Raw genomic sequence first — 26892 nt, forward strand, 5'->3', positions numbered from 1 at the left:
ATAACCCTCTTGGAGCTATATGCTGAACTGTGGCTGGCTTTACAAAGGCAGATTTTGAGGAATTTTGCTCTATCTATTCCTTTGCAAGTTCTGTCTGCCCTTGTGTTTTTAGCCACAGGAACATTTCAACGTGAACTGCTTGACCGATCAGGTATTTCCGAGTCATCACTGAGTCACACCATGACAGCAGAATGGTATGGTATTATCCGCTTACACTGTGGATGAACAGACAACTATCAAAGCACAATTTGAAGCAATGTCTGGTTTTCCAAATGTAATCAGAGCGGTCAACTGTACACATATTGCTAAAAAGGCGCCTTCAGAGAATAAATTAGCTTATGTAAATAGAAAACATTCCCACTCTATTAATGTGCAAATTACCTGTGATGCAAAAATGCGTCTTATTAATATTATGGCAAGATGGCCTGGCTCAACTCATGATTTATTCATTCTGAGAAATAGCAGTGTTGCAAAAAACTTGAAAATGGTGTTGTGTGTGATTGCTGGCTTCTCAGTAAGATAAAACATTTAATATTACCCCTTTGGTCAAAACTGTAAGTTATCTGTATGATGTAACCATATAAAACAATAACTTTGGTGACAGCAGGAACCCACTGAAGATGTAGCTTCCTACCCAATCATCAACAGACTGACTTAAAAAGTGCAACATTAAGGCCCGTTTATAGTCCATGCTCAAAATGCATATGCACATGCATCATGGTTGCCATGCATTCCCAGCGAGTTGCTGTACTAGTAAAAAGTTGAGGGGCGTAGTGTGATAAATGTCGGAATGTGATGTCAGTGTCCCTGTTTACTATCTACATGCAACAGAAAGCCGCTATGCAGATCTTTCGGGATTGACGTGCATGCTTCAATGTTTGATGAATGGTTCAATGTGGTGAAGCAAAATGGCGACATACAAATGCATTTGTGGTCCTTTTATATTTAAGCGTTGCATATTCCCCAATGTAATGACACAATGTAATGGCTCTGAGGCTAAGGAGCTGCGCTGGTATCCCGAAGGTTGCCGGTTCAAATCCCTGTCTCTGCCAAAAGAGATCCTACTCAGCTGGGTGAGTAAGGCCCTTAACCTTCAATTGCTCCAGGAGTGCTGACCCTGTGCTCTGACCCCAAGGGGTATGCGAAAACTAACAAATTCCTACTACGAGATATTGTATAAGGCGAAATAAAGAACAAAAAAAAAAGTTTCACATGCCATATTCTCCGCTGTCTTTTTTTTTTTTTTGCACCTTCACAAAAGTATCAGAATGCACGTCAGTGTGTTTGGGCCATAGATAAAAAAATTAAGGGCATGGTGAACAGGTTTTTTGTGATTAAAGTACAAATTTCGGCTTTAATCTTGAAATATCCTCTTTAACCTCGTAGTTTATAATTAAAGTTGACTGTTGTAAACGTCATCTTAAAACTGACCAAGTTGTTAATTGCTATGTGCTTCAGGTCCTTCCTCCTGAACTGACTGCAGCAATTGCCACACACAGAACACATTACATTTATGATATTCCAGCTCTCTGCACAATTACAATCCTTAGATTTAAACTTGATATAGTTTTCATGATGAAATGCATTAAGGTGTGTATGTTACACTTTACAGATAAGTCGTTAACTTCATTTAAATATTGAATACTTTCCCCAGGTTTATTATCTGGGTGTATCATCTTAATGCACTAAAATTGCTGAAGACTATATATATATTTTAAGTGCAAAACTCTTTTTTTTTTAAGACTATATTGGTAAGAGATATCTCTATCTTTTAACCCTAAAGCGCCGCTGCATTGGGGCTTGTTTTGCTTTGGACGTGCTCTGTCTCTGGGTATGTCAGAGGACTGGGACTGCGTGAAGTGGGTTTTAGCCTCATTTGGGGAGGCAAAAAGGGAGGGTGGGGGGTTAAGGGGGGGAGAGAAAGAGAGCAGGCCTGATCTATACCTAATCTATCCTCTCAATCTTTATAATTATAACTATCCAACGTAATAATAAGCTGCATGGCAACAACTCTGGGGACATAGGAAATTAAGACCTAAACTGTCTCACTTCCAGTTAAGACTATAAAATGACATCAAAAACTCAGAATCAGTGTCTCCATGATGGGACAGTTAACTTCGTAAGCTGGAATGTTAAAGGCCTGAATCAACAATTAAAGAGAAAGAAAGTACTTCTCACCTAACAGGTCTAAATGCTAAAATAGTATTTTTACAGGAAACCCACTTACTAAGCAAGGATCAGTTCCGCTGCAAAAGACTGGACTGGCCAAATGTTCCATTCTAGTTTTACAAAGAAAACTAGAGGTGTGGGAATTCTCATACATAGAACAGTACCATTTGTAGCATCAGATGTAGTATTGGATCCTGAAGGGAGATATGTAATGGTCATGGGAGACTTATCTAACTGTAAAATGATTTTGATAAATGTTTATGCACCTAATGTTGATGATAAGGAATTTATACAAAATTTATTTGCATCCATTCCCAATCTGAACACTCATAAAGTTATAATGGCTGGGGACTTTAATTGTGTTCTAAATCCACTTTTAGATAGGACTTCCTCCACAGGGGGAACGGCCACTAACACTACAAAGATAATTACAAAGTTTATAACTGATCACAACTTATCAGATCCCTGGAGGTTTTTAAACCCAAATTCAAGAACATATTCTTTCTACTCACCAGTACATCATTGCTACTCAAGGATTGATTACTTCTTTATAGACAATAACTTCTTGCCTAAGATTAAATCTTGTAAATACGATGCTATTGTTATTTCTGACCATGCACCTATGATCTTGGAGCTAAAATTACTAAGCCCCATACACTCACCCGCAGATGGCCTCAACCGCTTCTATTAGCTGACGAGAATTGTACTGAATTTATATCCAAACAAATCAAATTCTTTCTAGAGACAAATACATCCCCTGAGATCTCTGCAGGAATACTCTGGGAAACTCTTAAGGCCTTCTTAAGAGGACAGATTATCTCATATCTTTCCCACAGAAATAAATCCGAGCCAAGAAAGTAGCAGAGATAAAAAGCAAATTACTAAAATAGATGAAGAACATGCCAGACTACCAAGCGAGACTCTACATAGAGGAGGCAGGCTCTACATTCAGAATTAAACCTCTTGACAACTAAAGAAACTGAACAACTAATTTACAAATCCAGACATCATTATATGAACATGGAGAGAAAGCTAATAAGCTTTTAGCTCAACAAATTCACAAGCAAGAAGTGCAACGCAATCTCGTAATCACTAACACGAACGGAGATAAAATCGAACACAAAAATATAATGCACACTTTCAGAGACTACTATAAATCCCTATATACTACTGAGTTTAAAGAAGACAATACACAATCTAATGCATTTCTGGATACATTACAGATACCACAAATAGACGCTTTAGTGTGGAGGAACTTGATAAACCTCTGCATTATCAGAATTACTAGATGCTATAAAGTCACTCCAAGGTGGAAAGCAGCAGGCCCTGATGGCTACCCTGCAGAGTTTTACAAGAAATTCTCCGCTCAGCTAGCTCCCTCCTATTAGCAACATTTACAGAAGCCAGAGATAACCAATCTCTTCCACAAACCTTTCGCCAAGCACTAATCACTGTCTTTCCAAAACAAAATAAGGACTTATTACAATGTGCATCATACAGACCAATTTCACTTCTGAATAACGACGTTAAAATACTCTCTAAAATCATAGCTAGAAGGATGGAGAAAGTGCTCCCTCGTAATATCACAAGACCAAACTGGATTTATTAGGGGCCGACGCTTATCTTCAAATCTTCGACCCTGTTTAATGTAATATACTCACCAACTAAATCAAACACCCCAGAAATATTATTATCATTGGATGCAGAAAAAGCATTCGACATGATTGAATGGAAATACCTTTTTACTACATTGGAGAAGTTTGGGTTTGGCCCAACATTTGTGCATGGATTAAATTACTGTATACTAACCCAGAAGCTTCAGTTTGCATCAACAACATTTGCTCAGACTACTTTAAACTAGAACGTGGCACTAGACAAGGATGCCCTTGTCACCGCTGCTGTTTGCATTGCCATTGAACCACTGGCAATACATTGTCGAAATACTGATCAGATAAAGGGGATTAGCAGAGAAGGACTGGAACAGAAAATCTCATTATATGCAGATGACATGGTACTGTATATATCGGACCCAGAAAATTCTGTGCCTGCAGTCTTAGCAGCACTCACAGAATTTCAAAAGATCTCTGGTCTCAGAATTAATCTGAATAAAAGTGTACTCTTTCCAGTGAATTCTCAAGCATATAATATTAGATTAGATACCCTTTTATCATTGCAGAACAGTTTAAATACCTCGGGGTAAACATCACAAGTAAACATAAAGCTCTTTATCAACAAAATTTCGCGTCTGCATGGAAAAAATTAAACAAGACTTGCATAGATGGTCAACCCTTCATCTCACACTAGCTGGAAGAATTAACACTGTTAAGATGAATATTCTTCCTAAGCTCCTTTTTATTTCAAAACATCCAATATACATTAATAAATCATTCTTTAAGCAATTAGATTCAACAATAACCTCATTTATTTGGAATTCAAAACATCCACGCATCAAAAGAGCGACCCTACAAAGACAAAAGGCAGAAGGCGGCATGGCTCTACCTAACTTCCAGTTTTATTACTGGGCAGCAAATATACAGGCGATAAGAACCTGGACACAAATAGAAGAACATACACAGGGTAGGACCGTAATAGAAGTAAAATCCTGCAGTACTTCTTTGTATTCCTTGCTCTGTGCTCCAATAAACACACGCTATCGGCAATACACTAATAACCCAATTGTGCTCCACTCACTTAGAATCTGGAACCAATGTAGAAAGCATTTTAAGACGGAGAAGCTTCTATCTGTGGCACCTCTGCAAGAGAACCACCTCTTTCAACCTTCACAAACATATGCAGTTTTAATATCTGGAAAAATTTGGAATTAACTTGCTTAGAGATCTTTATATAGACAACGTCTTTGCATCCTATGAACAATTACATTCCAAATTTAACATTCCAGCTACACATTTCTTTCACTATCTTCAAATCAGGAACTTTGTTAAACAGAACCTTCCAGATTTTCCTAATCTTGCACCCTCATCCATGCTGGAAAAATATTGCTCAATCTCAAGGACTTAGACTCCATCTCTACAATATATAAAATCATTTTACAATCCCTCCCTTTCAAAGATCCAAGAGGACACTGGGAAAAGATCTCTCAATTAATATATCAGAAAAGGAGTGGAAAGTAGCAATGCAGAGAATTCACTCGAGCTCCATATGCGCAAAGCATACAATTATACAACTTAAAATTATATATCGAGCACATCTGTCTCGACTAAAACTCTCGAAATGTTTCCAGGGCATGATCCAACCTGCGAACGTTGCAACCAAGTCCCAGCCTCACTAGGTCACATGTTCTGGGCCTGCACCAAATTAACATTATTCTGGACAAAAATTTTTAATTACCTTTCAGATAGCCTTGGACTCACAATCCCTCCTAACCCATTAACAGCTGTGTTTGGTGTTCTTCTTCTTCTTAACTCAATTTTTCTTTTTGTAAAAACTTGATTGCTTTGTATGGATTGTAATAAAATTAATAAAAATAAAAAAAATAAAAATAAATAAATATTGAATACTGATAATAATTACACATGTTGTGGCATCACGATGACAGGAAATTGTATCCCTTGTGTTCCCTGCCAGGAATTGGCATGTTTTCCTGGTGGGTTTCCACAGTGTGCTCCGGTTTCCCTCCAAAGACATGAAGTTTTGGGGATTTGGTGACACTAAAATGATGCCAGTGTATGTGTATGCTTGTGTTCACTTTGCGATGAGCTGATGCCCTGTTCAGCAGTTTTTTTTTCTGTCTCACGCCCGATGCTTGCTAGAATGGGAACATCCTTGGATTATTGGATGTAATCATTAAACATCCTTTCAGAGATTTTGTGGCAAGGTGTCCTTGGAATTGAATGGATGTCTCAGGCAATTCATAACACAGTTAAGCCAAACGTTTTCTCACCGTGATGATATCTATCACTGCCACATGGTGGAAGCTTCCAAATTTACATATAGTACGCACGCAAGTATAAACCGAACAACGCTTGCATAGCAGTAGCGTCCACAGAAGCATGGTTAAATGTCGGCTATAAGTGTCTCACCACTAATTGCAGCAGTTCACTGCTCAAACAGTTTGAACCCTGGAATTCCACTACCTCCTCCAGTGGTGTTCACACTAAGAGGGTGTTATGTGACTCACTTTTTCACATCAACTTTCATATCTGACCACTTTTTTTATTTCGGACACTGTGAGACTCTCTGAACTTTAACTTCTGAGTGTCTACACTACACCCTGCTACTCCATCAGTTTCCTTCTGTTGCTTATACCACTGCTTAAGCCACCAAATAGCATGTTTTTTCCATTGCTTCCACTTCACTGAGCATCACTGAGCAGATCCCTCCATTTCGCATTTGCTGAAATTTATTTTTTACACATGCTTTTACGATTGTCTTTTAACAAAATACTGAATGGAATGGGCTATTTATATTGGTGTGCATATTCAAATGGGTACAATTCTTGGATGGGAAGGGGTGGGGCCGTAGGCTTGTGCATGTGCATTAAAATTCATGTTTATTGGGATTTATAAAGGGAAAATGACTAGAACTTTAGTTACACAGAGTTTCATGCATCTGAATTTTTTTGTGTATATGCACATTTCAAGTTTTGTCCATACGCCACGTTTTAGTGTGAATTTTACGCAAGGCATTATACGTGAGGCCCCTAGTGTTTGACTAACTTGCACTGGGGATTTGTTTTGCCATCAAGAGTGGCTGTCAGAAGAGTAAAAGAACAAAATAAGCAAAAATAAGCTTTTCACATTACTGTATATGCAAACGCACCAAAAAATATTAACGGGTGCTGTAAATTACCTATTCTAAATTGTATATTTAATACTCCCAATACACTATTTACTTTATACTGAACAAAATATTCATTTCAATACAAAATTACCCATGTGACTGTGAGAAACTAGTAATACATTGTCACACACGTGTACATAGGAGGCAGCTGAAGGGCTTAGAGAGGACTGATTATACATCTGCCCCCGAGGGCTGCGGGTTTTACGCTGACGTGCTTTCTAAGTTCCCTACAGGTCTTTTCCGGGATATCCCACCAGGAGCCACCACCTCATAGCGGGACACATCATTTCCGGTCCCGGCCCCGAGGACAACATAACTTCCGGTCCCAGCCCCGATGACGACATCACTTCCGGTCCCGGCCACGAGGACGACGTCACTTCCGGTCCCGGCCACGAGGACGACGTCACTTCTGCCCAACGTCCTATAAAGCCTCCCGCCTTTGCTCTGGGAGGCAGTTCTGTTTTGGACTCTGTCGTGTAAACTTCTCTACATGAATCATTTGCTTTTGCAGCCAAGGAACCGCATTAAACGGGTGGCTGCCCCAAACCTTGCCCTGCCTCGAGTCTCTTCTTGTTACAGTGGCGTAGCCGACAGGATGATGTCCCTGAAGAACCCGGGACACGACCCTAGAAAGAACCAGGTAGGAAAGTACCGGGGCCGAGTTTCAGGGCGGGGAGTGCGCTGGGGGGTCAGGAAGGACCCGGTGCAGGCTCTGCTCCACGAGGACGACATCACTTCTGGTCCCGGCCCCAAGGACAACGTCACTTCCGCCCAATGTCCTATAAAGCCTCCCACCTTTGCTCTGGGAGGCAGTTCTGTTTTGGACTCTGTCGTGTAAACTTGTCTACATGAATCATTTGCTTTTGCAGCCAGGGAACCGCATTAAACGGATGGCTGCCCCAAACCTTGCCCTGCCTCGAGTCTCTTCTTGTTACAATATACATTTCATGAAAACATGTTTTATGATTTTTTTTAAATAACTGTAGATTATCAACCACAGTGGCATCTGCTATTACAGGGAAAACTGACTCATTCCTCTATGCACCTATGTTGCAAAAAAGGTATAAATCCCTAAACCAAAAATAAAAGACTGAAGATAATAAATTACGAATTAACATTTTTAAACAGATATAAAGGATGTTCTCTTTGAAGAATGTTTCTTCATCACTGTTCAAGAATGTATCCAAACACATGAATTATAATATGTCTATGGAAATTGGTGGACAGTCATGACTTTATTTTTCATCTAAGTAACGCAACACTGGTATCTTATTTTCTGCAAAAGGCAATGGCTCATGAGAAACACTCCCTCAGATTGGGTCTTTCCTTAAAAGGTGTTTTAGCATTTCATCCTGTGCAAATTTTGAACTATACCACAAAGGTGCTACAAGCAGAAACATTAAAGACATTGTAAATGATGACCAGTGCCAACAGGGTCATTGCTTTATGCCAAGTATACTGTATGTGCAAGTGACGATCACAATGTAGGCAACTCCTGCTGTGAAATGATTGGATATATTTGTTTATTGTCAGCAGACTCATACAGGTATATCCTGTTAAAACCAAATAAAAATAAAAACAGTGAATATGAACAATTTTATAAGATAAATGGTCATAAAATATATGTATGTAGAACAAACTGCACTGCACTTTTGGATGCAAATTACCAATCAAAATTTAAATAGTATAAAGCAAAATACTTTTTCTGCATTACACAATTTACTTTAATAAAGTTCCACCATAAAACAGATTCAAAACAGAGCCTGACTGTAAGTTTGATTCAGTTATACATCTTTCTGGTAATTTTCAGGAAAAATCTGTGCTGCAGAGAAGTGGTCATTCTGATTTGCAACCCAGACAGAAACTGTCTACAAGCCCAGAATATGTTTTCAATAATTGCTTATGAGGCACACACAAGGTTAAAAGCCACAGGGCTACGTTTAAGATTCACAACCACTTTGGCGTGCCAGACCTCAACAAATATGCCAGTGAAAACTCCTTGCCTACTTTCCTCCAGATATTTCAGTATTTCAGGTGGAGCACTTTCAGATGGCCAAGACTGGTTTTCTGGGTTTTCGCTAATAATTTTACTAGCTAATAACTCTGCTGTATTTACTGTTCTTTGAAGATGAGGAGTGGCCAGTGCACATAGGTAAGCCAGGAGTTAATTGATCAAAAAACTACTAATTATTTTTAGAAAATAAAAAATTAAGTTGCCAAAAACATGTACAGTAGGCAGTTTCCTAATAAAAAAATATTTTGTTGTGTATGTGCACATTCCTCCCTTTTACAGTATGTTTAATCCCAGGATTTAAATCATTTGCAAAAGTGATTGACATTCCAATATTTCTGAAGTGATTCCCGTAAAACACATTTTTGTATCTCTTCCCTTATAAAGTCCCTTAAATTATTTCAGTAATGCTTATATTTCTGTCTTGTACCTTAGAATTTTTAACAGTGTTCAAAATTATTATCATGCCAATTTATAGTGAATAAAATAAATCCTTTCATTATCCATATAGTTTATGAAATATTAACATTCTATTCTTATATCTAAACAAGCACTTATGTGAATTCTAATAGGAACTTAAGTATTAACTCTTCTATACACAGATAATATTTTGATTTGCATGCACACATTTACCATGAAATAAAGGATGGATGAAACAAAAAAAAATCAATGTAACATTTACCTCATATACAGTATATCAATTGTAATAGTCTGCAATATAACTACAGCTTCTACTAATTTTGCTCCGTTGTCTGTCACTATTATCATAGCCTTGTCCTCTAGTATATCTGATTCATCCAGAGTACAGTCAATGGCATTTGCTAAAGCTTCCCCTGCGTGTAGATGATATAGGTGTCGTAACTTAACAAGCAATGGCTTCTTGGTGAAAGCATGCACAGATTCCCAAAAAGAAACTTGTCAAGCCCTTTCTACTCCTTCCATCTATACAAAGGGTTACTTTCTATACTTGTTTGACCATTTATTTGATATACTGTATTACTGCATCAATTTCATGTGTGATGAGTACCATTTATTCATGGAGCACATGGCATGTTTAATTTGGGGTCAAGAGAAGAAACCCATTTTCTGAATGATGGCATTTGACGTGTAGCCTTTTTGACATGGCAGCTTCAATAAACAGGTTTAAGTAGGCTACCTCGTGTTTTTGGTATTAAGCCGTGTTAGCTCCCCAAGCTGCTGCTATTTGCAAACTTGATGTTGAAATTTGCTGTCTTGTATTATATATACTTAAACTTGCATATGTGCTCTGCTTGTTTGCGCTTTTTAGCCTCTTTTTCTTTGCCTAGAAATATGTCATAGGCTAATTATTTGTGATGATTATAGTGTTGGATTGGTACTAAAAGTATGGCTTTGGTATTGATACCAGCTTTCAGACCTTAGTATGAATACCAAAATGGTACAGAAGCAAAAAAAACCAAAACAATCACCTGGTATACTTTTTAGTATCAGTAAACCACACAACCTTAGATGGCTATTTAGGTGAACTGTGCAGCACACAAAGTACCTTGCTCTAACACCATGCGCTTACAATTGTCACTTTCAATGTTACACCCAAAAAACTCGCATACAGTGCTTTGTGCTATTAAAGATATTTTCAAATACACCCAGATCATCTTCAGGCACTGATCAAAACAGGCATGCAAAGACAAACTTGATTTCTCCATGGATTATGTAAACATAGCAAAACAGTTCACACAGCAGCCCAGCTTGGCATGACAGCTAATGAGCTGGTAGTAGTAACCCCAACACACAATTAATACACTCAAGAAAGAAAGAAATTCACCCTGCCGTGTATGTTTGCAAGTCACTTTCACCTTCCTCCCTCTAAACAATAGCCAAACACTAGTCTCCCTTTCATATTAGTCATTCAGTAAAAGTACGTCAATAAGCTATGATATAAAATCATTGAAATCAGAATTTTTTTTATTTATTGTGGACACCAGACACTGTATCTTGAATCATTTCCATTAGTTTCTCAGTGGCTGCTCCATTATTTTCAGTGGTTGAAGATCATGATACACTGCCATTTTTTAACAAGGAATTTGTAACTAAATTTATTTAATGTTGGCCTTGTTCCTCATCATAGTTTTCTTCACTATATTCATAATTCTTTCTAACCCCTTTTCCCACCTCACAGAATTACTCCTCAATGTCAATTTCAAACTGCTACCTCTCATAAAGAGTGAAAATGTTACTTGTATTTAAAGAGATCATAGTAAAAATTCCATGTAGTAAAGATATATACCAGATCTCAAACAAACGTAATTGACTCACTAGAGTATATGTTTGTGTGCAAGTAAAAACAATAATGCTATACAGTACAGTATTGGATACAATGGAACAAACAAACTATAATAGAAAAAAGCTCAAAAACACATCATTTGTGCATGCAACACTTAAAAAAAACTATAATAGCAAAAAAGCAAAAGATCAACATTTTTAAACCAAACACAAGACTCAATCCTGTGATCAGCTGGGATCTTGCTCTCCTCTCCTTGCACATGTTTTTTCAGATGCAATTTTTTAAGAATGTATTTCTAAATAAGATTTACAAATTCATAAAAACACATTTCTGCACAGAGAAATTATGAATAGTGAGAGACCGGTTTATTCTGTTCTATTGTGTGTGTGTATGCAACTGGAGAGAGAAACAGAAATTGATAAAAGCGTAAATGCTGTGGGGCAGGGATAAAGTGGCATGTTCTGTCCAGCTCAGAATACTGCCACATACCCTCAACCAGACAAGAAGCTGTCTTAGCGCACTTTCCAAATTGTTAACCAGTGACATAGAAATTTTAATTAAAAAAAAAAACTATGATAATTAAATAACATGTCACATGATTTACATGCCAAAAGCCACAAGACAAGAGTGATGAAAAAAGCTAAATGTATCACTTTGATGTGACTGAACTATATATTAAATAAACTTTTGGGAATGTTCAACTTTTGAAGAATCAGACATTCGCAGAAATGATGCCAGCCCACTTGTGCAGTCTTATCAGTAATTTTGTTTAGTAATTTTTTTCATATAAGTAATTAAAATATACTTGCTCTCAACAGATTTAATCACTAGATTCTGTGGGACTTGAGACTCAGAATAATAGCAATGTGATTATTAATGAATTAAGTAGTCTTGTTCAGTAAATCACCAATTTTTAAAGATAAAATGCATCAGGTGAGAGGAAGACAATAATGTGAATAAAAGAACCATTGAAGGACATCGTTCATCACGCCATAACCATGACTTTTGTTTTTATATTGATGCTTACAGAGAATAAACTGAGATCTCTTGTTATAGGTTGTTTGCTTATTTTGCTTTATTTTGCATTTCTATAATACTCTGTTATAATACACACTATGAAAATAAAAATAGATATTTATAGGGCTTATGTAGCACAACCCCAGAAATGACAAAATAAAGTTCATGGACTATGGTCTATTTAGCCTATCAGTTTTCTTTTTAAGAAATGAGGTGTAGTGACACTGGAATTTCTTTTACCAAGACAAAGAACGGTTGCACATTACTACACTATTTAGTACTATTGCCTTAGTAAAGGCCAAATTGTGACCTAGTCACTGTCTATGTGTGCATCATTATCTTGGGCATTATGTTTTCCTCCCAACCCCAAAAAAAAAATGCATTTTTGTCAAATGGTAATCTTGAATTGCTTCAGCATAAGCGACTGTGACTATGTGCAAGATAATTTGCATTGGGAGAGATAGGCACTAAATCCAATGTTTTCTTTCCTGTATTGAGGCCTGGGTAGGATTTGGTTCTTTGTGGTCTTGTAATAAATAAAGCAGGCTGCGCATGCTAACAGAAAGGCAATGACTTTTGATTAAGTGTACTGTTTTCATTTTATTCCAACAATAGCAATTCCTATTTATTTATTAAAATGTATAAATTAATAGTTTGATTCCAAGACTTCAGAAATATATTAAGAGTAGCACAGAAGTATATTTTACATTGTTAAAAAGGTTAGGTTGTGAATTTCAGACCTGAATTATCCACTTATCCAAGCATTCATCAAACAAACTGACTTAAATCTACTTAAGAATCTCAAGAGACAGTGTCTATAATAGAGCTGCACTGGGTGCAAGACATAAACTAGCATGGATGGGGGTGACTGTGCATCTCAATATCTGAAAATTGTCTTTAAAAAACACATATATACAATCATATTAATATATAAATACTTACTGCCTATCTTGCAGGTTCGATGCATCTTACCCATAAAAAGTTCAAGTCCAATGATGGCATAGATGATGATTACAAAAAGCACTAACAAGGCGATATGTAGTAGAGGAACCATTGCCTTGATGATGGAGTTTAAAACTACCTGAAGACCTGAAAAAAATACAAATATTTATGAATGGAACCTAGGAAGATGGGTTGGTATGCAAAAGGAATAGCCATAAAATAACTGTAACTTTTAACACAAAATAGTCAGTACTTTAATAACAACAGTGCTAAATATGGGCATTTTTAATAACACTGGCAATGGTTTTATTTGGTTGTACTATACAGAGTAGCAAAAAAAGCTATTTTATATTTAAGCAAACAGGACATGACTTCATACAATTATGAAATAAACATGCCAACAAACTTACTTCTGTAACCTCATCTTAAGTATTTCCTCACTGAAGACAACCTAAAGAAAAATAAACTGGCCAAACTATTCAGAATAAATTATTTATTTAATGACCATGGTGGGGACTTAAATAAAGTAAAAAAAAGGCAGAGTTGTCCAAACAGAAGAGTTCCTGAGAGTACCTGATATAATGACTCTCTCATTTACTCATCATAGAATATAGTCAATGAATTATGAAAAGTATTCAGATCCCTTCACTTTCTGCAGGCTTTCTTATGATGTACATTTAATTTTAAATGGATACATTTGCTGTGTTCACCCATCAATCTACACGCAGTAACCCACAATAACCAAGATAAATCATGTTTTCAGAAAGGTCTTAGCTGTGGTACTCCATATTGGGGTCAGGTGGTCCATTTGATTTAATTCTCTTTGAGATGTGTCTAGAAATTTACTGGAATCTACCTCTGGCAAACTAAACTGATTGGACATTGTTTAGAAAGGCACACAACTGTGTATATACAGGTAAGGTTCCACATTAATTGCTTCAATAATTGTAAAAGTTTTTAACCTGCAGCACTCTTCATAGAGTTGTCCATGCAGCCAAACTGAGTAACCTGGCAAGAAGGGGCTTGGACAGAGTGGTGTTCAAGAACCCAATGGTTTCAGAACCCATAGCTTCAGAGGTACTCGGACAACCCTCTCCACACCACTCCATCAATCAGGCATATATGGTAGAGTGACTAAATGGAAGCCACTCTTTAATAAAAGACATATGACATCCAGCTTGGAGTTTGTCAAGCAGCATTTAAAGATACTCTGATCTGAAGAGACAAACATTGAACTCTTAGTGCAGAACTTAAAGCACTATGCCTGGCGAGAATCATGCTATGGGGATTCTTCTAAGCAGTAGGGGCATCTATCTATCTATCTATCTATCTATCTATCTATCTATCTATCTATCTATCTATCTATCTATCTAATTGCTGCCAAAAAGGCACTGAATTTAGGGTCTGAATAGTTAAACTCTCTGTTCTTGATTTTTAATAAATTTGTAAACCTTTCTGAAAACATGTTTTCACTTTGCCATTATGAGTTATTGAGTGTAGATTGATCACATATGTGGATGAATCACATTAAATCTACAACATAAGAGTGTGCAGAAAATGAAGTCGTCTAAATACTTTCTGAATCGACTGTATAAGCCACACTACTGCCTCTTCTTCCAGAGTCCTCAAACAAATATATATCCCTACTATTTCAAGAGACATTTAAGCTAGAGTAAAGACTACCCTTCAACATATGTTGTATTACTCTTTCTTTTTTTAGCAGTTTTATGATTTATTTCTAGTCATCATTATCATTAGTACTTGTTATCAGTATGGGTTGTTTGTAAATACACTTGACTTAATGTAACATACCCATTTTAGTGCCATTTATATAAAACAAATACTTATTTTTCCTTCCATTATCAAGCATGTGCTCTGTAACTATACATAACTTGAATTGATCACCTTTTCCCTTATTTCCTTTGATGTAGTTTGGCAGTACTATATTTACTGTTGACTGCTTGTGCCATATCTGCTTAATCAATATACTATATTGTTAATTTTACTTACAGAGCAAATTAAGAAAAATATGTGTCATACATACGTTAAGCAGGCAATGACTAATCAACTATCTGTTAGCACTACTATTTTAACATCTCTCTGAAAAACTGACAAGGTAAAATGAATGAAAAAAAAAACTGAAAAAAAAAAAATAACCTAGCACAAGAATCTTATTTTTGACATGTATTCACAGTCTTATTCTTTCATTTACTACTTAGAGCCCATAACCACAGTTGAAGGTGAGAACGCTGACAGATGGTCAAATTCACAGCCTGTCTGCTGATTTAGTTCCCTATTTAATCACCACATATTGGTACAGGATTTGTAAAACTACTGCAACTCTTTTATTGTTTAATCCCATGATCATCCCTTCCCTCACTAATAAACAAGTACCAGAGAAACTTGATCCCCACCATTTGGAGGAGAACCTTAAATCTTTTCTGCAGGGAACATTCCTCTATATTAGAGATGAGGACCATTACAAATTCTCATTTTAAACCCATCATACTTGGCTGTGAACTGGGACAGACCACGCCAGATTTCAGAGTCTGATAAAACCAAGACATCATCATACTCAAAGAACAGTGATACATGTCTTGGGACAAAACCGAATTCCCTCTAAACCACAGTTTCTTAAAATATGGGTTGTGAGCCACTGTTTTGTTTAATGTGAATGGGTCATGTATTGTTTGCAAAGTAGGTTGCTGTAGGCTTGATTAAGCAATTGACACTGTTCTGACAATCCTCCTCAAAATCCACCCCTCTGGCGATTGCAATGATTCTCTAACTCAATCATGGCACTGATTTTCCAACCCATTCTGATGAGTGTCAAGGAAAGGGTCTTGAAAACACTAAGAAGGGCAATATTGGGGCCCAAAAAAAAAATACTTCAAGAAACCCTGCTCTAAACTCTTGATAGGTTCTCCAAGAAAATCGTGGAGGAGACAAGATGCACCCTTGGTGGATTCCTTTGTTTAGATGATTTAAAGCCATCAAACTTCATTCTCCAAATACAGGTACCAAAGTGTCATACAGCAGAAACCTAAGAGCTCTATCAAATGAGGACACTTGCCACAAGAAACAGGGTACACAGACATGAGCATTTTTAGGACTACAAGGTGCAAACTATATTACCAAATATGCCAAACTCCTCTGACCATTCAATAAACTGTGCAAGGATAAAGAGTTGGCTCATTCATCCACAGCTATGAAGGAATCCACAATCTTTCTCCTAAATTAGAGGTCTCCATTTCAGTGACCTAGCAAGGCTTTCCTAGAGAGGCTGTGAAGTATGGTCTCTCAGTAACTGGAACACACATTCTTGTCCCCTTTTGCAATTGGGGACCACCACCTCACAATTCTGCCAGTGTCAGGACACTGCCCCCACTTTCCAGACAGTGCTGAAGATGTATATTAGGCTGCAGTGATTTCACACTATGCAGTGCTTTCAGCATTTTTTTTTCCTAATCAAACCCACATCTGTGGCTTAACATTACAAAGCTTTATAATCATGGCAGCAACCTTTGGGAACAATGATGGACCTGGATGCCACAGACACTTCTGTGCCATTGTCTCCTTCAAGAAGGGCACATTCATCAGATTTACAGTTGGTGATCCACTAAGTGATACTTCTTTTCTAATTACACTAGATGAGGTATTTCTTACAACTGCCTGGGTGACATTCTGTATAACATTCCAAAGGCCTTCAATAGTCTGGTAGAACTCTGAGACTCTGAGTCCCAGACAGATTCTCCCTGTCTTCACATTTACTCAAGCCATAAACAGAAAATCACTTTGGCCATTGCTGCAAATGCATCTTTTTAGCTTGCCTGTCTATCTCAGTTACATCTGGAGGCCCTCCTAAAACTACTGCACAGATAACAACTTGACAGCTTCCTTTAATGCATAGGGTAACAGCTCATATGGATGCCACTTTAGTGGGTGATATGGTCAAAAATCCATATTACAGTATACTTAATACACTTTTTACATACAAGTATAGTGGATCTGTATATACCAGTGTTTCTCAAATACTGGGTTGTTTTCTTTATAATGAAAGTAGGTAAAGATGGATTGCCTAGGCGATTGGTATTGTCACACAATACATTTGTGTTCCTAGCTCATGATGCGGTCGATTTCACACCCTCCACCTCAACTCTGAGGAACATCTCTGATTCACCAATCAGAGGCAAAAAAGACCTGACCGCAGGTTTAACACTAGTCTTCAATTCACTAAGGGAGATCTCCAGTGTGTCACAAAGACACATGAAAAAAGTGGGTTGGTTTTTAAAAACCAAAAACAAATGTATTACTAATTAACTGTGATCAGTGGCACTGTTCTTGCCCCTCAAAATGCTTGTTACTGTTCAGCTACTGAAATAGATGTTCACCTCTCTTGAACCGATTAAAGTACAGATTTTCTCTTACTTATTCCTTTGTGATGCTGCCACCATTGCTGTTGAGAAAATTTTGCAAATGACACCACTTCTTATTGTTCTACCTTCCTGTTTACACTGATTCACCAATTAGATTGAATTGCAAAGTGATATTCTTTAAAGAGGTCAGTTTGCTTATTACACACAGAGTGCAAGTCCAAAAAGAAACACGTTGCCTTTAAGACACTCAAAACTAACACAAAATTTCCTTTTTCATACAAGTTTTTGTGTTTTATCATGTTTACAAATTTTCCACTAATTTCTAGCATATCAGTAAAATGTTTTTATGTCATCCAAGCCAGAAGTATACTTTTGCCTAATATAAAAGTTTAATCAGTATATTGCTCCACTTATAGTTGCACCTGAGACAGGCACCAACACGCTTTTGGCAATAGTTCTTTGCAGATGCCTCCATTGCCAAAGTCCTAAACAAAGTAGTTTCTGTCTGTTGTGGTGTGAAATTTTGCATACAACTTGATAAATATTTTGTATGCCTTTATTTGGAATTTAGGCAAAGCAATATAATATTAGCATTTCATTAGTGAGAAACACTAAGTCAGGATAGTAAATTTTACGACAGGGTTGGGAGAAGTACCTCAAACAAGTTTGGCAAATGTTTCTCTGCTGGATTCTCTCACTCAACTGCCTCGCTGGCAAGCTTCAGTTCAACATATGGTTTTGGGTACAGGTGTGAAGGCATTCTATGTCCCATTGGTCTGAATTATGGTTGTTTGGAATTGGCTTGTATCAAAAGCCTTTACGTACCATGATGCCCTATTGGCTCTAGGGCAAAACCTATAAATTTGCTTGCTTTACCTCTCTCTCTCTCCATGACCAAATGATGAAGGAGCATCTCACACCATGAACTGAAAAGAACAACACAATGAAGAGCACAGCTCGGCAGCCACATTGAGACAGGCATGCAGTCTGTTCTGAAGAAAGCTATACAAAAATGAGGACTTAACTAGAGACATTTTAAGTAACTAACAAGTCTATGTGCCGCCTGAAACTAGCACATCACCATTTATCAGGTTATATGGTTGCCAATATTCAAATGTACTTTGCATATTGATATTATTTATGAATATTATCAATAATACATTATTTAAATTGTAATTTAACTCCTGCTTGTCTTTTACTACACCTAATTGCCTGAGGTTATAAATGTAGAAGGGAAGGTTAGGAGAAGTTATATGGTACAGTACTTTATAAACAGTGGTGAATCTGTGAGATCTGAGGAATTCGAACAAAGGCTACATATTAATAATATAAAAGGGGAAAGCAGAGTAATATATTACTCTACCAACACAATGCCCCTATGCCCCTGACCTCTCCTGACATGCAGGAGAAACAGAGTTACAGTAAACTGATAGTGAGAGTGAATGTCACCCCACATGACAATAATCAAATTTCAATTAAAATAGCTAGAAAAATTGCAGTCCAATTCTAATCTTGGCAACTGAAATAGCTTTCAAGTAAAAACAGCTTAGAAAGAAAGCCAAACTATGTTGCTTGTCCAGTAGTGGAGAACACTCTTATCTCAGGATATTACACTCAGGTTTCTATATATGAACTTCAACAGATACACCATAGCAAATCACTCCTGTGTGAATTGATTGTATGTTCATGATTTCATCAGAATTTGTAGACATGGCCTCATGTTCACATTCTTATTAACAACGATGCTTGTTTTGTCTATCTCTGGAAGTTCACCTACAGCTACTCTTCTCAAACAAGATATTCCTTGGATCCTTAAAAACTGGTTGCACAACTGGTTGCAACACCATTCCGTGTACTTATTTTGTAGAAAAAATAATATAACAAAAGAACATAACTAATCAATAGCCTTCACTATTTGTAAGCAACATAAGCTATAAAGCAACCTGAACCACATATAAAAGTGGGGGCAAGAGTCACAAGAGTGCAGATGAAGTCTTTTACACTAGTATCTGTATGTACTGTAGATTAATACTTTTACAGTAAATTGATTAATCATATGAATCAGCAAAGAATAACATTGACATATTATAACATCAAACTAGTTTCATATTTTATTGAATTGTCTTCTTAGTATATGGCATCTGAGAGCAAAATACTGTTTTATGACTAAACTTAACCATCCATTATACTAAGATTTTGCTATTTATTTCTAACACTGCATTACTGACATCTTTAGTCATCTGAAGATGCACATTTTAAATACTCATAGATCCAAAGTCAGAGAACCAGGGGTCACTGTATGTATAAATGGTGCATATATACAAAAATGTTGTGCATGCCCGTATCCACGCTCACATTGAAATTTATTAAAACTAAATGCGGCGTAAAGGTATGCATATTTTCACAGCAGACTCGGACCATGAGTATGCACGTTTCTGCTCAGTTTTGTAAATGGGCGCCACCCAGCATCAAAGCAGTGCTATCGTTTCTCTGTGGTTTTCCTTTCTTATTTTGATTTGCATCGATAATGTGGGCTTTATCAAATACACCAAAATTAATTGCATATTGTTTACAAATTTAAGGCACTTGATTGTAATTCTCTAAAAATATAATTGGGCACAGAATGGCAAAGTGTATTCCAACTAGCATGGCTAGAGAGCGTGTATCTAGAGATCATACTGATTTCTTGTCTCATGATGATGACTGACTTCTAAGTCAATTTAGATTTCCATCAGCTATCCTCTTGGAGCTGTGTACTGAACTGGGACTCGCTTTACATAGGCAGACTTTGAGGAAATGTGCTCTAACTGTTCCTCTGCAACTTCTGTCCACCCTTGGGTTTTTAGCCACAGGAGCTTTTCAACGTGAACTGGCAGACCGATCGGGTATTTCTCAGTCAGTTCTGAGTTGCGCTATTGCAGCTGTATGGGATGGTATTACCTACATGTCATCCAGATATACAAGATTTCCTTACTCTGTGGTTGAACAGGCAAACATCACAGTGAAATTCGCAGCAATATCCGGTTAATCCAATTTTATTGGTGAGGTTGACTGCATGCATATTGCTATAAAGGCACCTTCAGAGAAAAAAATAGCTTATGCAAATAGAAACCATTTCCACTCTATTCATGTGCTGCTCCATAGTCCACAGAAAGTGTGTTGCATAGTGCAAGCATGTAGCATGCTGCATAATGTGGCACCCAATCATGGCTTACCCATACCCAAAGAAATGACCAGTGTTACAACTTCATTTAATGTAAATAGCAGAATGTAAAAATAGGTTATCAGATGCAGTATTTATTTTTTAACCAATTCATTTAATTTGTGGTCAATATCACAAAGTACAGCATTTATATTCTTTATTTCCTTTCTCCACATCTCTTACACCATGCACTATTGCATTTTGTGACACCAGAACAGCATCTGTCAGCATACGGCCAGATGGTTACCCAGTGGTTTCTGAGGCAGGGGTGTGTACACAGCCAGCAGCTGAAGATGTGCTTGCCAACACAGCATCATCACCTAATGGATTTGCATCCCTGGCACAGGGGTCACCATTTGTAACATTGTCTGCAACAGAATAAACAGCAATGCCTGCTTATTAAACATGCAAAATATTTACACGTGATTTACACTTTTTCATTTTGAGCATTGTGTCACTCTCTGAGCTTGAACTTTTGAGCGCCTCCACCACGCTGTGCTGCTCCACCAATTTCCTTTTGTTGCTTATACCACTGCTTAAGCCACTAAATCATTTTTTTTTTCCCTTCCTCCAATTCACTGAGCAGGACCTCCATTTTGCATTCGCTGAAATTGTTCCTTTTTTTACACATGCTTTTGCCATTGTCTTTTAACAAAGCACTGAAGGAAATGGGCTATTTATATTGATTTGAATATTCAAATAGGCAAAATACTGGGAGGAGTCAGGGTGGGGCTATAGTCATGCACATTAAAATTCACATTGATTGGGTTTTATAAAGGGTAAATGCGTAGAACTTTGTTTGCGCACAGTGTTATGCAACCGAATTTTCTTGTGTATATGCACATTTCTAGTTTTGTCCTTACTCCCTGTCTTATTGTGAATTCTATGCAATGCGTTATACATGAGACCCCAGGTCTATTTTGTTTTCTGAAGATGGTAGTTACTTTCACAAGGCTTTTGTAACTGGAAGTATAACTCAACAAGTAGTGTGGAAACAGGGGTAAGGAGTAAATTAAGTAAGCTAAATTGGGTTTTCTATTCAGTAAAACTAATTAAGCATTTTAATACACTTTTGTTTATAATAGTGCCACAGGGAATGGTAGCAAACTACATGTATGTGAGATGTGGAAGAAATTTTAAGCTACAATTTTAATTAACAAAACAAGGTCTTTACTTACTAATTATGGTTCATAGGTCCAAACAAAATAAATCTCTCTATTATAAAAAAAAATCCTGGAGAGAAACAGTAGGGCAACGAGACGTTATCTTCACGTTAAGATCACAGAAGATACTTAAAAGACCCGCGAGACTAAAGAGATTGGCCACGGAGCGTCTCACGGGGACCTTAAACATGAGACTTTGTGCCAAGAGATTGACCCAGGACCGTCTCGTGATGACATAGAACATGAGATTCTTGCAAGACACGCCCTACTTATAACCAAATAAAAGCACGAGCAGCAACACACTCAGTCATGTTTTGGCTTTGAGCACACACAGATCAAGGGCTCTCAGCGCATATAAAGCGTATAAGGACAATACGTTTTAAATGAAACGTAGACAACTATGCGAAGAAGAAAGCAGAAAAGAGACTCAAAAGCATTGGAGAGACAAAAAAGAAAAAGAATAATCTAGGTGCAAATTTAGAAAATAAGGAAAGTAAATATCAGCCCGGAACAAGTGGAATTGAATCCGAACGTTGGCACTATACACATGCAGGGCAGGTTCGAGATTATCAAAGCAGTGGAATTCGAAAGGCTCAAAAAAAATAACGGCGCGATACACATGTGGAGAATGTTAAAGAATATTAAAGTAGGAAAATTAGAAAGTATAAAAAAAAGAAAGTAAAGATCGCAGTACCGCAAACAAATGGAAATTATTACTTGAAAAAGGGAAAATAAATCACTACAGACCAGGTGCCATTGAAAAAAAGCAGGATAAAGCAAGGTCAGAAATAAAAGACAGAGTAGAAAACAAAGTAAAACGTCATAAAGAGGTTAAAAAGCAAGGGGCCAAACACATGCACAGCAGGTTACAGATAATGAAAAATGGAATTCAAAAGACTCAAAAAAAATGTAGGCGCGAAAAACATGCAGAGCAAGGTACAGAATATGAAAGCAGAAAAAAAAGACAGTGTCAAAACAAAGAAAGTAAACATTGCATTAGCGCAAAGAAAGAGAAATTATTACTTGGAGAAATAATGAAAAGGCAAATAGAGATTGAATATATGGACACAGGTGATAGGTGTCAGAAGTATATAAATATTGTAAGGCTTTAAAGTTTAAGTCAAGAGAATTTTAAAAACAGAGTTTACCTCACATGCATTTATTGGTTACTTTGCAAAAAAAATTATTAACTGCTGATGATGTAGATCAGGGGTACTCACAATTTTTGGCTTGCAAGCTACTTTTAAAATGACCACTACCTACATTAAAATGCTATATATATATATATATATACTGTATATATATATATATATATATATATATATATATATATATATATATATATATATATATATATATATATATAAACAGTGGAACCTCGGTTTACGAGTGTTTTGCAAGACGAGCAAAATTTTTAAAAAAATTTTGACTTGATAAACGAGCAATGTCTTGCAATACAAGTAGTATAGATACACTTTGTCTGCTGAGCGTCATGTGATCACAACTGAGCTGATGGTTCTTCTCTCTCACGCGCACGCGTCTCTCTCTCTCTCATCTCTCTTGCTCGCACAGCGCGTCTCTCTCTCTTTCTCTCTCTCATCTTATTTCTCTCGCTTGCGCCCGTCTCTCTCTCCTTAACTCGCTCGCTCGCACTCGCCTCTCTCTCTCTCTTTCTCCTTATCTCTCTTGCTTGCGCGCAGCGTGTCTCTCTCTCTCTTCTCTTGAGGGCAATTGTCTCCTATTCTCCGTCTGAGTCTGTGTGCCTCACTCATATAGTCAACATCCGTACGAGCATATACTGTATACTACAGCATTGTGACTGTGTGTGTGTGTGTGCTGTGAAGTGTGAGTCCCCATCTTGCGCCCCAAAACACAAAGCTGAGTCTCAGTACTTTAACAACACCAGCCGCCTTCAGCTTGAAACAGCAACAGCGCTGTTATTTATTGTAGTGGGATCTTTATAATGTTCCTTGTATCACTCATTGATGGCAGGAGCTTATAGCATGTCTGTGATCTTTTTGGATGCGCTTATACGCTGGGAGACTGCGATTGCTTTGGGACACTCTTCCGCGTGTCGTCCTGTTGGGTGGAATCCCACATGAGTTTAGAAACTCACTCACACCAGCCATGATTCTTTTTAAAGGTAAAGTGCAGGTTAATTTGTTTTATGTATTTTTACTTTATATTTTGCATTAATCATTTTTATATGAATAGTTTTGGGTTGTGGAACAAATTATCTGAGTTTCCATTATTTCTTATGGGGAAATTCGCTTTGATATACGAGTGCTTTGGATTGCGAGCACGTTTCCGGAACGAATTATGCTCGCAAACCGAGGTTCCACTGTGTATATATATATATATATATATATATAAAAATATATATATATATAGTGGAGCATGACCAGTAGTTTATCCCGGCCAATATCCCCAAACAGCCAGATAGAGCCCTCCCTGCAACGTGGAGATGCCTCAAATTCTAGCAGGGCATCATGGACCTTGGAGTTTTCCTTCACAGCCCTGCTGGATTCGCATAAATAAGTACAGCCAAATAATGCAGTCAAGGAGGTAGCTCTTGGAAGGACTTCTTATGCTTAATGATCGAGTGACTCACCTGGAACGATGCTTTGGTGTGTCTGCCTTTGCTTTTGAATTCAGTGATGGCTGTCCGATTAACTGCGATTTTAGTTCCCTATCCTTTCTCTGATTGCTTTTCGGAAGGAAGTTAGTTTCGTAGTTTTTATGAACAGTTCGAAAGTGCCTTTCCACATTTTTCTTCTTTGGAATATCAATGATAGAATGACAGATCAGACAAATGCACTTCGATTGTGACATTGTTAGAAAAAAATCCTCTTCCAATTCCACATCCAGCCCATAACCAACAATTTTTTTTTAAATCCCTTCCTTAGTCGATATATAAATTGGAAGGCTACCTAGATCACTTAGATAGCCGGAGTTTTGCAGTCGCTCGCGCATTTGATCATGTGTGTGGGATGACCAGCGTGTTAGAAGAAAAGAGATCTCAGACTGGCCATCCTGTATGTCAATCAAGAGGCAAATGCCATAGGGAGGATATATGATAGACTAACATTAAAAAAAAATTTTTTTTGAATGCAACGCGATCTACCTGCACTACCTTTGCGATCTACCGGTCGATTGCGATCGACGTCTTGGGCACCCCTGATGTAGATTGTTTTGTCTGTGCTGAAATTCCAAACAGAGAAACCTATCCTGAATTATGGTACAAAGTCATTAAACACATGTCTCACGGACCTTATTAAAAAGATTCAGCACATTGGGACTCGAAAGATTCCAAATATTGTTTTGACAGAAGTTCTGAAATAAAAGTGAAACTAATGAAATAGCAACAATTCAAAGAAAAAAAATCTTAAAAGTGTGTACTTGGAAAAACAAAAACGGAGGCTGGCGAACAAAGCGAGCAGGGGGCAAAGCCCCCTAGTGCCTAATTAAAATACAACTTTACAAAAGAATATGACACTCCTCGTTATGTGACTAGTAGCAAAAGCAGTATTGCTAAGACTGAATGTTTGTCTTTTCAAACCATGGGTACTGATTTAAATATTATCAGCAAGGAACAAAAGAAAGAATTTTTTTTCTGTATTGCACAGTTCTTAAAGATCAGTTAAAGATGAAAATTTGTAGATTTTGTATTAAACATACACACACACGTAATTAGAAACTTGTTGTATTCTGGGTACCAGTACTACTAACAATAACACCAATGCAGTAGATCAGAAAGACTGCCTTACTTGCACAAATAGCAGTATAGTAAAACAGATCAAGCAACATTTTATGTAAAATGCTCATAACTAGACCATAATCTACTGTAACTATTAGTACATGGATTATAAAATGTGGTCATGGAGTACAGGTGCTATGATAGTACATCTTTACACAACTTATGTTACCACATCTTAATCAAGTGATTTTCATAGTTTCGAATCTCTGCGTCTGACAACTGTTGCTGTATCTTTAAGCACTCAAAAAAGTCTTATACTAATTTGTACATATTAAAAACAGTCGGACTACAATATCTAGCAAAGCAAAGATGCTTTGTTTGCTTTCTCTTTGTTCTTTCAGCAATTTGATTATCTTCTGATTTGCTCAGTAAACAAACATCTTTCTTGGCCCAACAGGAAAGATTTATGTGTTTTTAGTGTTTCAGAAGAGATGACAATCATTTAGAAAACTTTCAAAATAAAAATGTCATTTTTAAATTTATATTAATATGGACTAAGCATGAGATTCAATTTTCAATTGTGAATGCATAAATAGATAGATTTTAAAATTAATTCAATATTCATTTGTCATCAGCTCTACAGCATACATTAGAAATGCACTACCAGTTAGCTCTAGGTAAAGGACTAGAAGTGTGAAAACGCATTTGGCTTTATATATTCATTTCCCACCTTTTAAAATTCATTCCATTCTCTTTTAATGAGAGCTGCAGCATGTTGAAAAGGGTTTTTGTTTTGTTTGTGGTGATGATCAAAGCAGAGCACATCTTTACGTTATGAAACCTGACTGGGTCATTATTTAGCAGTTATAACATGCATTCATACATCCACTTTCAAACTTTGCTGCTATTGAAAGTTAGATTTCCTGTGGGCCGAGCCCTGACCAAACTTCATTGAGCTGAACGCAGTCTCCCATGAGAGGCAAACTAACTCACATCTGGCCCATTTAAATCACCAGGAAAACTTCTCATATTCAGTTGTTTCACCATACATTATTTTACTAAGCAACAGTTTCTCGGATTTTGCAGTTTAAATACATTATAACTTCTCAGTTATAAGAAGGAACATTATAAGAGGGGCCACCTCGCTGCCACTAATGACAACCATGGATGAAAAGGTCTTGAACAGGACTAAAGCAGTAATATTACAGGAAAAAGAGGGACAATGGAAGGAGCAAGGCAGGTGGCTCGAATG

The 26892-nt window shown here is 37.1% G+C and overlaps 1 protein-coding gene across 9 annotated transcripts in view; it reads right to left on the reverse strand.

Annotated features, from left to right (window-relative positions):
* Nucleotides 1–26892, reverse strand: part of LOC120540046 (voltage-dependent L-type calcium channel subunit alpha-1C-like) — a 1017626-nt gene that overhangs the window by 364393 nt on the left and 626341 nt on the right. For all 9 annotated transcript variants that reach the window (XM_039770507.1, XM_039770503.1, XM_039770506.1 and 6 more), the window contains exon 6: nt 13203–13349. In XM_039770507.1, the coding sequence (XP_039626441.1) occupies nt 13203–13349 (147 nt within the window). The remainder of the gene's footprint in view (nt 1–13202; nt 13350–26892) is intronic.

The sequence above is a fragment of the Polypterus senegalus genome, chromosome 12 (assembly GCF_016835505.1).
Source record: "Polypterus senegalus isolate Bchr_013 chromosome 12, ASM1683550v1, whole genome shotgun sequence".
NCBI lineage: Eukaryota > Metazoa > Chordata > Cladistia > Polypteriformes > Polypteridae > Polypterus > Polypterus senegalus.